Source organism: Mercenaria mercenaria, unplaced genomic scaffold (genome assembly GCF_021730395.1).
Source record: "Mercenaria mercenaria strain notata unplaced genomic scaffold, MADL_Memer_1 contig_3874, whole genome shotgun sequence".
Lineage (NCBI taxonomy): Eukaryota > Metazoa > Mollusca > Bivalvia > Venerida > Veneridae > Mercenaria > Mercenaria mercenaria.
This window is the reverse complement of record NW_026462056.1, coordinates 18,788-32,834: the sequence shown is the minus strand read 5'-3', so window position 1 is coordinate 32,834 and position 14,047 is coordinate 18,788. Positions and strand designations below refer to the sequence as shown.

Sequence of the window (14,047 nt, the reverse complement as noted above, 5' to 3'; positions counted from 1 at the left end):
ATAGATTAAGCGGAAATTTATTACACGGATACATTGAATTGACTCATTTAATTATAGATTATAGATTATTGCGACTTTTCAAAAATAAACAAACGTTATACAATGAATTGCTTTTCTGCTTAGACTACCCTGAAAGTTCTGAAAAACCAATCAACCCCACAAGAACAAGTTAGGGATCAAAAATGGCTGGACTTTATAATGAAAACATCCTGTTCAATATTTCATGTACATTTAATTTAACACTGATTAAAGTTTCGTTCTGTTCAATAAAAACGTACCACCAAAATGTTTGCCTAAATATTTTCAGTCACCTTTTTTGTTATTTATTATGTAACATAAATACAAACTTGCTGATCAGTTTTCAATAACATTGGTGATTTTTGAAAGATATCCGCTGCCCAGTATCAGCTTTGGTGAACCTCATCCAACCGTTATTTTGCAGACATTCACGTTAAGTATGAACTAGATTAATGTACGCACGGTAGCATTTCATAATTTAGCTTTGACCTGTCAAAACGCCATATAATATGGTGGCTGATTTCTGAAATGTCCTGTTAGCGAACATCTTATGTTTTCGTTTTCTCATCTTTGTGTTTTCGTGTTGGCGGGCCGAAAGCACGACACATTCTACGAGAAAACTCGACATTTAGAGGGCGTCAAGTTTTCGTGTTGGCAGGTATGAATATGTCGTGATGGGTCCCTTTATTTGTCGTGCTGTCATGTCGTGTATTTGCCCCGCCGATATGAAAACAGGACAAATACGTTATTTGTCGTCGAGTTTTCGTGTTTTGCGTGTTTTCGCCCCGCCGACACGAAAACACAACACGACAAATACTTTTTTGTCGGCTTGAAAACACGACAACACGACAAACATCATATAACAATATTTTAATATAGGTTTTGTCTACTTTTAGTATTAACACATTGATTTCTTGATATTTGGAATACAACGTACATGTAAATATATTTATATACTATGTTAGTGATACCTTTCGAAGGCCTATTTCTAACTTTAAATGCTTGAAAGATGAAACAAACTGTCTTTTAAATGCTTAAAATTTATTTTCCGAAATCGTAGTTTAGTGAGAAACATTCAGTCTCAACCTCATTCATATAAGCATTAAAATTAAACTCAAATTTTCTTTCACAAGACATTTGTTGTTAAATCCTTTAACAATATTGTATTTCAGTTTTGACATTCAAAACGTGGAGCAGTCTAAAATATTGTAAGTTTATTTCATGGTGTGTATTCATTGAATGCCAGTATATAAAAAAGAAGAATATTGGTTCATGGTCAAAATGTATCATTTAATGTTATGTTGTCTTACAGATACAAAGCTCCCTACAAAATGGACAGCACCAGAAGCAGCATTTTACAGAAAATTCAGCATAAAATCAGATGTATGGTCATACGGTGTGTTGTTGTATGAACTGATCACTTTTGGAAGTGATCCCTACGCTGGTATTACCCAAAATATTAATAAGTTATGATTAATAATTTATATCAATAATTGATTTTTTTACTTTAGTTGCAAGTGATGCATGTGATGCTTTTAGTATCTACTATAATTCATTGTTGTTTCACTGTGTTTGATTAATTTTTGGGTGAAAAACAAATTTTTTTTGTAGAAACAGTGAATGATTAATAATTTTCGTTGGTATACTATTTTACGACCAAAAAGGCTATTTTATGGGGCCAAAATTCGTGGGTTTCAGATTTTTAATGATAAAATAAATGAAAAATATTTGTCCATTAGGACCTTATTTTGTTGATCGACAACCGACGAAATTTCACTGGACATGGTCTATTAATCACAAGATCGCCATACAATGTATTCTAATTATCTGTTGCTTTTCAATTAGGATATTATTAACAGACGCGCAGTAAGTGCAAGATAATGATTTATACAAACGTATTAACTTAACAGTGAGACGGCAAATTGAGAAAATGAGAAAACAGTTAAAAGGGTTAGATATACCGGCAGGATTAGTAAAACTCTGTTTAAAAGTCCAGTTTGCCGCCACTACCATAACCAGTAGCGTTTTTGTTCGCATACTGCCTGCCGTGAACAGAACAGTTTCGGACAGGCGGTTCTTCAATAAGATGAGAGAAACATTTATAAACCTTGGTTGTCTATAAGTTTTCTGGGCTTGGACAGGAATTGTAACTAGTAACTGGATAATTTTGTAAAACAGGAATAATTTTGAATTAGTCACAGTTTACTCTATCAATAATCTAAATGTGAATTTTTAGACAAAAAAAAAAAAACAAGTGACGAAGCAGCATTTTGTTTCATGCATTTAGCTTCTTAGCAAAAACAGTTTACAAGGAGAACATTCAGATAATTTCAGTGCCAATCACCCCGAATTACAAGGTCTTTGTGGTTAAGTTCTATATAAATTCGGTTTAAAAGACATTATATAACTTCTTGGAAAGACTGTTCTATACTGCAGTTTACTGCAAATTAAAAGAATAACAGAACTGTCTGTTAAGTTACTGTCATGTTCTCGTATGATTTCCTAATTTTTGGAGGCGGGTATTATCCGCTGCCAAAGTTGATACTAACTTTCTGAAAGTAGGTAGTGCTTATTTTATTCCAAACAACATCTAAATTTCTGCGCTACATCAAATAGTTCCATTCATGTGTACTGCGGATGAATTATCAATGATAAAGTAGTGGTCCAGCCCTAGTTACAACACCGACTGGTTACAGATCAAACTGACAATTTAGATTGTGTAAGATTTATCAGTGATAAAATAGTCCAGAGAATGATTACATCACTGACTGCAGTTTAGATTATGTTTAGATACAACGTCCCCACAAAATTAGGGTTGAGAACTATTGACTTCAGATGTATTCTCTCTGGTCACATTGTCACGGTCTGAGTTCGAACTGGCAACATTTTGATTAGCACCACTGAGTTGGCTCACATACTAATGATGTTTTTGTTTAAACTAACAAAATAAGAAATATGTTCATGAACGAGAATTCTGTTTTCCCTACTCTTGTATTCAAAAAAAGAAGAAATTGTTTTATACTGACAGATCTCTGTATGTAACTTTCATATTATTATTTTCTTTTTGATAAACATAGATTCCAATCAAATGGTCAAAATCAATTCTTGAAAGTGTCACATACATAGGCTGCAAAAACATAAACTTTATTCCCCCGCACCCCAGTATAATTTTTGTTTTCTTTCACCAGTGACAATGCAGAACATGTGATTCAATTTTATTACAGTTTTCTGATATATTATTTCTTATAAGTACTGTCATAGATCTCAGTATAGACAATGTAAAATTCAACATGAATCAGATAATCTACCTAACAGGAGCAATTTGGTCTGAAAGAAGTTTATTTCATGTTAATCATCACATAAGTTAAAATAAGTGTTTTCTGTAATCCGGTCTGTCCAGTTCTAGGACATGTTTGAAATGTTTTTTACACTACTTAAACAAAAACCATACATTCAGCACACAGTCCACTGAGATTATATATAAACACAAATCTCTCTCAATGTTCGTCCAAACCATTTACGTGTAAACCTTGCTGTTATAGGGCCATTCTAAAAATAGAAACGGGGGTGATTTGGGAATGTGCAATTTAAAATGTACATGGTAGATGTTATCATATCAGAGGATGATTGACCAATAAATGTGTTGATATTGAGCTTTACACGGACAGGTTTTCTAAAATGACTAGAAAGAATTTAGGCTTGCTGATGTTTCATGGCAATATGTAAACATTTGGTGATCCACTTGATTCTTATTGTAATTTGATGGCACAGTAATTATTCATTTAATTTAGTGTGCTTTTAATAGCACAACATATGCCTGTAAGTGAGATTTTCATACATTTGTGGAGGAGTGGATTACTACTTCTTAGGTTGGCTTTGTTACTATTTTATCTCAAGCGTTCAATCTGTTTGTTTCTTTTTTTGAGATAAAATGCGTCTTCTATATGGTGAAGCATGTATCTCGTGATTCTTGTCATTTTATGGCGTCTTTTGTGTGTCCACTGTTGAAATCAACGAAAATTAATTACCGACATACAAATTTGCCGTAAAGTACCTTAGAATAAGGAATGAATAAATACGTATTTATTGAGTTCGGTTTAAAGCATTGCGTTCTTCATACATTTATTGATATATTCAGGTATGAACGGACTCGTGGTGCTGAAGCGTTTAGAAGCAGGATTCAGAATGGACAAACCAGAGCCGTACTATATTCCTTGTCCTGACCCTTATTATGAAATAATGCTGAAATGTTGGAACAGTATTGCAGACAGTAGACCAACATTTGCTTTTCTCCAAGATTACTTCAACAACTATATGATTTATGCTGAAGGTGAGTAAAAGGCCATTAACGACTGATTGTCATTTTCTATTTGTTTGTGTTAACACAAAGGGGGTGAATATACGCTGTCATACGGCTTTGGAGCATTATGGGTCATAAGCGTGATGTTTGGTGCGCGCAATTAAGCGGTTTAAACTCCTAGTCATGTTTTGCCACTGAACAATGCAGAATGTGTCGAGGCAGTGCCCCACTGTGTTTCTTGTTTGTTTTGTTTTTGTTGTCTAATGGTTTTACTCTGTCTATGTATATTGTATTTACACATCCATACATACTTTGATGTAGGGTTTCATTTTGGGTAAATCTTTGTGTTTTTTAAACGTTATGATTCCTACTGGATCTTTGTTCTTGTTTTATATATGTATAATCAGTTAACTCTTTCAGAAATGCAATTCATATCACAGTATACAAGAGAACAAACTCGACATAGTGACGACACTAGAAAGCTTGGCGCAACTGGCGGATGTGTGGACGATTATGAAGCAGGTATATTTTCTATACAAAATTAATATACTAGTATATAGTTCCGGTTCATTGATATAGAAAACAAATCACAAGTAAAACATATGTATAAACGATTTCTATCATTATGATGTGAATGTACACGTGCAACATCTTATTCGATATATATGTTTCGAATAAGATTTGCTGGGGTGTTTTCGCCATTGAACGTAAAAGATATGTTTCAAATCTTCTTCTTCACCAGGGAACAGAGCTATCTATATTTTGATGTAAACAGTAATCTTAAGAAACTTCTGCGCATAGGTAACTTCGTAAGGGTCTATGCCATAGCATTTCTTAATGTTTATTATATAAACATTTTAATACGTTTATTTTAAGAGGGACGTGATCTGTCATTGATAAAACCCCATTAGTTTGCTTACGCTCTAGAAGTAAACAGTTTCAGAGTTCGGCCAAATCTTAATAAAACTTGACCAGAATATTCGCTTAAATAAAATTTCTGGCGTGTTGTTTTATACTGGATTATTTGGGGTGGAAAGTTCACCAGGTCAAATCACCTAGAAACATTATTAAAACTTTAGAGACCACTTTTCTACTGCTTGACCGACATACAATAAGATAAGAATATTGTCTCTATAAAGTATATGGCAAGTTCAACTCTTGACTATCCAGCTTGGTTAAAAAGGTCACTAGCTCAAAAATTGGAGAAACACAAGAAGTCATACATTTTACCTGATCTACATAAAAATTGGCTGAATGATTTTTTTCTAGATAACCTGAGCACGAAGTTTGTCCGTCCGTCCGTCGTCCGTCTGTCCAGACTTCTTCAGATGACATCTCCTCTGAAACTACTTGTCAGAATTGCACCAAACCTTGTCAGTAGCATCCTAGCATGATCTTCTATCAAGTTTAATCAAATATTTTATATTTTCGTGTAGCTCCTTTCAGGGACCACCAGAGCTAAAATTAGAGAAAAAAAACACTTTTAAATGACTTCTTCCAATGTAGCGTTTGATGGATCTTCATCAAGCTTGGACCTTAGCCTTATTATAAGATCCTCTTCCAAGTGTATTCAAACGATTGCCCTTTGTCTCTTTAAGGATCCGCTAGAGCTAAAAAATGGACACACGCTTAAACGACATATTTTTATGAACTACTTGATGGATATTCATCAAACTTGATATGTAGCATCATTGTAAAGTCCTCTCTCAACTTCGTTCAGTGGGAGTGTTTGGCTCTTTTAGGGGCCGCTAGAGCTAAAAATGAAAATAAATATTTTGAAGCAACTTCTTCTCATAACCCGCTTAATTGACCTTCATCAAACTTCATCTGTAGCATTATTGTAAGGTCTTCTCTCAAATATGTTCAAATGGTGGAGCTTGGTGCCTATTAGGGGCAATAAGAGCTATAAATATAAATATCTTGAAACGACTTCTACTCATAAACCGTTTGATGAATCTCCATCAAAAATGGTCTGTAGCATCATTGTTAGGTCTGCTTCCAAATTCTTAAAATTGGAGGCACCCGGCCCCTTGTGCGGCCGTAGAGCGAAGATATATCTAAATAATCTCTTATTATGAACCGCTGCATGCAGCGTCATAAAATTTGGTCAGTAGGCTTATTAAAAGGTCCCCTCCTATTTTTTTTCAAATGGGGGCAATTAGCCCCATTTTTGAGGCGCCTTGAGCTAAAAATAGAAATACGCTTATACGACCTCCTTTCATGAACCGCTTGATGGATCTTCGTCCAACTTGATCAGTAGCATCATTATACGGTCATCTATCAAATCTGTTAAGATTATCTCCTTTTAGGGCCTTTGTAATAAAATAACCCGTGCGGAGCCAAACGGAACGCTTTATCCGAGCCCATTTACAACCTGTTAATACAACAGTGTGTATGAGCAGACTTCAAAAGTTCCAACGTTGTTAGGCATGCTCTTCAAGAGCAATTTGTTACTTCACCTCTTAAACATTGTTTTAGAAAAAAAACGTGAACATATGAACGACTGCGAAGAATGACGTCAAACCAATATAATCCAAGTACATGTAATAAAGCCATTTTGAAACATTTCCGTCAAGTTTAAATTTGTTTGCACTGTGTTGCAAATAGACGCTGGGTTTCTAATAAACTTTCTGAATGACGTAACATTTTTGTCTAATTTTTTGACATGAAGTTAAATAAAGTTCTAACTGACAAGTCAGAGAGCTGCATTTTCAAGTACATGCCACATTGAGTCATTACATCTTTTAGTAATACGTTATATAATTACCAGATACAGCTGGAAAATGGCCATAACTGAAATCTTACTATGTTTGTAAACTACGTCTCCATAAAAGTCGGGTTTTGATATACCTTGTGGCAAAAGTACCTTTAACTAACTTCTAAATTCCAAAACTGACTCTGAAAGGAAGGTTAAGTGCTGAAGAAGTTAATTTGTAATAATCTGTTTATGATTACGCTCATTATAGTCCTCAAAATTACTACAAGGTCCAACAAATTATTATTTAAAGATGAATATTTTATTAAAGATAACTATTTTATTTTATGCTCTTCAGTGAAATACTGAAATTTTCAGTGAAATAAAATTGATATTTTCACTGTTTCAAACAGTGAAAATATCTTTTTTTTTCACTGGTACGGAACTACATTTGAATGCGAAATAATATGAAATATAAATGATAGAAAATTCCTTGCAAATTATTCTTTAGTAAAAGTAAAGATGTATAAAAATAATAAAATGATCATAAATATTTACATTCTATCATATTAAAATGTAAAAGAAATCAAGAAACGTAATCGACCTATTTGCACTTTTTCTACAAATGTAGATTAAACTAAATTTAATTTTATTAAAACATTAAATTATTCGAAACATTTTTTGTTAATATATAGACAGAGTAATAATTTGATCTATACTTTTTTGAAGTACCACTTGGTTATAGTATAATTTGTTTGTGTTGTACAATGTTTAAATGGCAAACACTATTTTAAGAATTTAATATATAAACTACACTGCAGTTTACATCTTAACTGTGTTTTCTGAAATTAATAACAACAATCATGTTTAATTTGAAATTTAATCTAAATGTAGTTAATCTTTTTTTGTGAAAGACTATGACTTAAATTTTTTACCGTTGGAAAAAGAAACACAAGTCGAAAATTGCTTATCAAATTGACCCAAAATTTCATAAATATGTGTAAACAATTATTTGTTTAACAACTCAGTTGGAGTACAAAGTCTCTGAAAATGAACAAACTATTTTAACAAGAATATATTATACAGGTTGTAAGGCTGCATCAAGTTGTATTTTTCTGCAATAATGAAGTTCGATTTCTAGTGTTCTCCTATCTACTAACCTAAAATCAGCTACACTACCCGACCTTAATTTCCAATAAATCATTACTACAGTAACTACAGATCTAGCTTTATGAATGAAATTCCAATGGGATTATACCTGCCTAAAAGTACATGTTAACAAATACATACACCGCCTAACATTTTACCAGCTTCTGTCACCCTGTTCGCACCGCTGAATGAAAATGGAAAAGTCGGAAAATACAGAATTTATAAGATTGTTAATTAATGTTAATAAACATGCAAAATTATCAGCGCAGTGATCATTTGCTTACTACAAAATAATCACACCAAAATTTAAGAAAAAAAAAACAACTTGGATTCACTACTTACAGAATTTCTACAACACTGAAATACATGTAGGGGCCTATGGAACACCAGTTCTGTCAAAATTACTAAAACTGATTATCTTATTACAAAAAAATTACTTTGAAGTACTAGAAAAAAATCCCCTTTAAACAACAGAACTGAAAGGTTCAGAAATATCTTTATTACTTTACTTTTTTATCAGAAGCAGTTAATCCCAACTCCCACACTTCTTACACCGACTTCTTGACTTCTTACTTCCTTCTTCTAACTTCCGCACTTCTGACTTCGAAGTTAGAAGTCAGAAGTGCGGAAGTTAGAAGAGGGGAGTAAGAAGTCAAAAAGTCGGAAGTAAGAAGTGTGGAAGTTGGAAATCAGAAGTCGTAAGTTAGAAGTGCGGAAGTTAGAAGTAAGAAGTATGGAAGTCAGAAGTAGGAAGTCAAGAAGTTGGAAGTGAGAAGTGCAAAATTTAGAAGTCAGAAGTGGGAAGTACGGAAATCAATTGTCCCTCCAGGGCTTCCATAGTTGATAGACTAAAACTCCCGCTCCAGTAGCGAAAATTACTACGCTTTACTATAAACAACCTATCACTACCTAACATGTAGATAATTTAAACCTTTAACATCTATAGTACTACTAAATAATGAATGTTTACGCGGTCCAGTTCGGTGAAGCTTGAAATCTGCGAATACTGTTATTGACATTTTAGGTTATAAGGTACTAAAATTCAGCCCTGCTACACAAAGACATCCTGACGTCATGACATTATGCAAATTCGGCTGAAGCAATTTTGATCATTTTTACAAAATATTTCTAAAATCCGCCTAACAGAGAAGATTTTTTAAAGATTTTGCTTTCGGTGGCCATAGCAACCACAGTCCTGAATGGACTTTAATTTTGAGCAGTATTGAATGAGGGCTACCCAAGGATCATTCTTGAGAAGTTTGGTGTAAATCTGGATAGTAGTTTTGAAGTAGAAGACTTTTATAGAAATTGTTGACGGACGGAAGACGGACATCAAGCGGTCACAAAAGCTTACCTTAAGCCTTTGGCTCAAGTGAGCTAAAAGCATATATTTTAAAAAGTATTTTAGTTATAATAACCAAACCACACATAATTATTACTCAGAACATGACCTTGGCTCACATGTAGAATTGTCCCTCTTGACCCAGAATAAGAAGAGTTTTGCCCCTTGATTTGACAACAAATAAGTTTTGTGACTGTATCTAAGGAACCTATCGACAAATCTTCGTGAACGTAAAATAGATATAGACCACTATAGTGATGTGGAGCACTGCAGCTTTCGTTAGGATTTCAGAGTTATTGCTGTTTAATTGTATTAAAATCCGATTCCCACTTAACAAAGTAAGCGATTGATGGATCTTGGTGAATTGTACTATAGATCATTGTAGGGCAGTTAAGCAAATGTATATTTTCAGGATATATATCTGAACTAACATTAGAGTAATTGACTTTGATTTGTTTTAAAATCTTTAAATTTCAGCATAAATCAAGCAGCCAGTTAACATAATTTCATTACGTAGTATCCAAGAATAAAACTTTGTCACGTTCAGCAAGGGATATCAATTTACTGAATTTGCTTTTTTATTTGTTAAGCGATTTAGAGGACCTTTCCAAAAATGTATAGGTTAATTTAATTTCTTACTATAATAAAACGATCAATTTTACGATTTTAGCGAATAAAATTACTAAACAAGAGGGCCAAGATGGCCCTAGGTCGCACACCTGAGTAACACACCAATACAGTGTAAACAAGTTTTACCTTGTGATTTCATGGAGACAAATATTCTGACCAATTTTCATTAAGATTGGACCAAAAAAGTGGACTCTTGAGTGTAAACAAGCTTTTCCTTTGATTTGACTGGGTAACCTAGTTTTTGACCGCACATGACCCAGATTAGAACTTGAACTAGAGATCATCAAGACAAACATTCTGACCAAGTTTCATATAGATGGAGTAACAACTGTGGCCTCTAGCATGTTCACAAGATTTTCATTGATCTGGCCTAGTAACCTCGTTTTTCATCCCACATCACCCAATTTCGAATCATCAAGACAAACATTCTGACCAAGTTTCATAAAGACTGAATTACAAGTGTGGCCTCTAGAGTGTTCACAAGCTTTTCATTTAATTTGACCTGGTGGCCTAGTTTCAAATTTTACCTAGAGATCATCAAGACACATTCTGACTAAGTTTCAAAACGATTGAGTCACAACTGTGGCCTCTAGAATGTTCACAAGCTTTTCCTTTGATTTCACCGGGTGATCTAGTTTTTGACCCTATGTAATCCAGATTTAAATTTGACCTAGAGGTCATGAAGACAAACATTCTGACCAATTCTCATGACTTTTAAACTTAAATTGTGGTCTCTAGAGTGTTAACAAGATATTCCTTTGATCTGGCCTATTGACCTAGCTTTTGACCCAACATAATCCAGTTTCAAACTTGACCTAGAAATTATCAAGGCAAAAATTTTGACACAGCTTCATAAAGATTGAGTAACAACTGTGCCCTCTAGAGTGTTCACAATCTTTTATTTTATTTGTCCCCGTGACCTAGTTTCTGACATCACATGACCCAGATTCAAACCTGACCTAGAAATTATTATGACAAACATTCCGTCCAAGTTTCATAAAGATTGAGTCACAACTGTGGCCCCTAGAATGTTCACAAGGTTTTCCTCTGATATAGCCTAGTGACCTAGTTTTTGATCCTATTTAACCCAAATTTGAACCAGACCTAGAAATTATCAATACAAACACTCTGACTAATTCTCATGACTTTCAAACTAAAATTATGGTCTCTAGAATGTTAACAAGATTTTCCTTTGATCTGGCCTAGTGACCTAGTTTTTCATCTCACATGACCAAGTTTCAAATTTGACCTAGAGATCATCAAGACAAACATTCTGACCAAGTTTCATAAAGATTGAGATACAACTGTGGCCTCTAGAGTGTTCATAAGCTTTTCCTTTGATTTGACCGAGTGACCTTGTTTGTGACACCACATGACCCAGATTCAAACTTGACTTAGAGATCATCACAACAAACACTCTGACCAAGCTTCATAACGATTGAGTCACAACTGTGGCCTCTATAGTGTTCACAAGCTTTTCCTATGATCTGGTCTACTGACCTTATTTTTGGACCTCACATGACCCAGTTTCGAAACTGACCTAGAGATTATCAAGTCAAACATTCTGACCAAGTTTCATAACGATTATTTACAACTATGGCCTCTAGAGTGTTCACACGGCAAATGGTAACCGACGACGGAAGACGGACGACGCACGTCGCACGACGGACGCCGACGGACGCCGGACAATAAACGGTCACAATACCTCACCTTGAGCATTTCGTGCAGCTCTTTGCGTCACCTTAAGCAGTTAATATCCATTTTATTGGGAATTCAAATAAATATTTCAACTACTAGTTTCCAAAAAGAGAATACATACAGAAATGCCAAAGTTTATTCAAATTTTCAGTTGATTAGTATTTTGTTTTAAATTTTAGTTTCAGATTTTGAATTTCGTGAAGTTTTCCAAACCAGAATTCAGTCTGTCCGATCCCAGAGGTTTGCTTCAACTTCGATGTAATGTGACAAAGGAGTTTGGCAAATTAATGATGGTTTTATAAACGAAAAAAGAAATCCCTCGATAATTTTAACGCCCTTTTTCAGCCAAGCAAAATATCCAAATAAATTGCAAATTTTTATTTCCAACAGCAGTCTTCCATTGTTATTTCGAGTTTGTATTTTAATTAAGCGGTATTACAGTGAAGTTTGTTTGAGTTTTATCAGGAACGATTTGTTTACATGCGAGTGTATTGAAATTTCTCATGTTGTAATGAAAAACATAACATATATATAGCGGAAAATAAGTTTATAAAAGTGCATTGACTCACTTGAAGTTGTAATGCATCCAAAATTATTCCAGATCTTCAGTAGAATGTATAACCATAAATCTTCAATGAATTATCCTTGTCTCATCAACGAAAATCATCTTTTAATCATCATTGATGATGTTTAGGCACTTTTGCAATGCTTCAGACATTTTTAAAGTATGAATAAAATCGGGAGAATCTACTTTCTGCCAGTTACAGTGCCATGTTAAATATGTTAAAATGCAAGATGTACAGACGTACATGCACGGGATTTAAGAAGCGAGTGTTTGGGTAGAAAAAGGGAAACGTATTTAGTTTGGTTCACATCAACATTCATGGAGTTGATATTGACTCGAGGTACATCTAAACATGGACTTGCTTATTACTTTCAGAAACGCGACTCGATCCTCAGCAATCTATGCAAGTGTCTTCTCCACAGATATATGAAAGCGTTCCAAATGCAGTAACAACAGAACAAACTCACCGGGGAAGCAACACTGACAAGCTTGGCATTACTTCTGGATTCAGCGTGAAAGCCTTGTACGATTATGAAGCAGGTATTATTCACGATGGTTAACCTGCTCGGAGTATTTTTTATCAAAACAGCTTCCCAGATTATTAATAAACATGGAAATGACTATTTTAGACTTTTATCAAACCGAAGGGTAAAAAAATGTCAAATAGAATATGTTACATTGCCAAAAAGGCCATTACGCAGAATATTAACTCATGTAAGCCGATCCAGGCACTGGAAATTTCTAAGATGCTCTTGAGTGTCTCCGGCCTAACCAAGATGGTTCTTCCCAGGAAAGACGACTTCGCGTGTATCGGTGCTATACACTGGGCACGTTAAAGGAGCAGACTGTCTATTCGCAAAGAGCTAGGCTAAGTTAGCCGGACAGGCCTGTATCTAAAAGGATTTCTCTCTGTTCTGAGGGCTTTATCTCACTCTGTCCTGGTCAGATCACTCTGTGTCTGTACTAGTAGAGGATGAATTTCGCGCCCTGTGTGGCTGCGTTTGCTATATTAGTCAGGACCCTGGGCTATTGAAATATGAAATTAATTGCCCAACAGGTAATACAAAATATATTGAATGTTTTAAATAGGTAAACCTCTATATTTTGAGAAAATAATAATAATTATAATTTATCGAATTGCAAAATAGAATTTTTTCAAGATGGCGTCCATATGGCGGCGTTTTATCTTAACGTGGGTTGATGTCTTTGCTTTAAGACTGCAGGTTTCTAAAAGCTGAACTGAAAAATATTTTGCACAAATGAATTGTCAAATGACTAAATATTTGCATAGAATAAAATATTGATAGTTATATTTATAATATTACATTAAATAGTTTAATAACTTGTAAAAGTTCATTTTAAAAGGTTGGCATGATAATTTTGATAATTGCTCAGTTTTATATAGACATGAATCACATATATTATGTAAATATATTTGATTTGTATAGTATACGCAACAACATGTGAAAAAAAACTAATTTAACAATTTCCTAAACGCTAAATCATTCCCTTTTCCACACCGTATTTGACTCGTGCAGATGATATCAGTACTTAAGTCCATGCGGTATACGTATTTCTCTTTAGGTATAATGCTTTTTTGCTTTTATTCAAATCAGAAACAGTTGCTGATTTTCCTGATTTTTATAATAA

General features: G+C 34.1%; 1 protein-coding gene across 1 annotated transcript in view; it reads left to right on the top strand.

Annotated features, from left to right (window-relative positions):
- Positions 1-14,047, top strand: part of LOC123524572 (tyrosine-protein kinase SRK2-like) — a 65,419-nt gene that overhangs the window by 40,556 nt on the left and 10,816 nt on the right. Inside the window, exons 10-13 of the mRNA XM_053534635.1 lie at positions 1,331-1,462; positions 4,157-4,348; positions 4,739-4,840; positions 12,773-12,937. Coding sequence (XP_053390610.1) covers positions 1,331-1,462; positions 4,157-4,348; positions 4,739-4,840; positions 12,773-12,937 — 591 coding nt within the window. The remainder of the gene's footprint in view (positions 1-1,330; positions 1,463-4,156; positions 4,349-4,738; positions 4,841-12,772; positions 12,938-14,047) is intronic.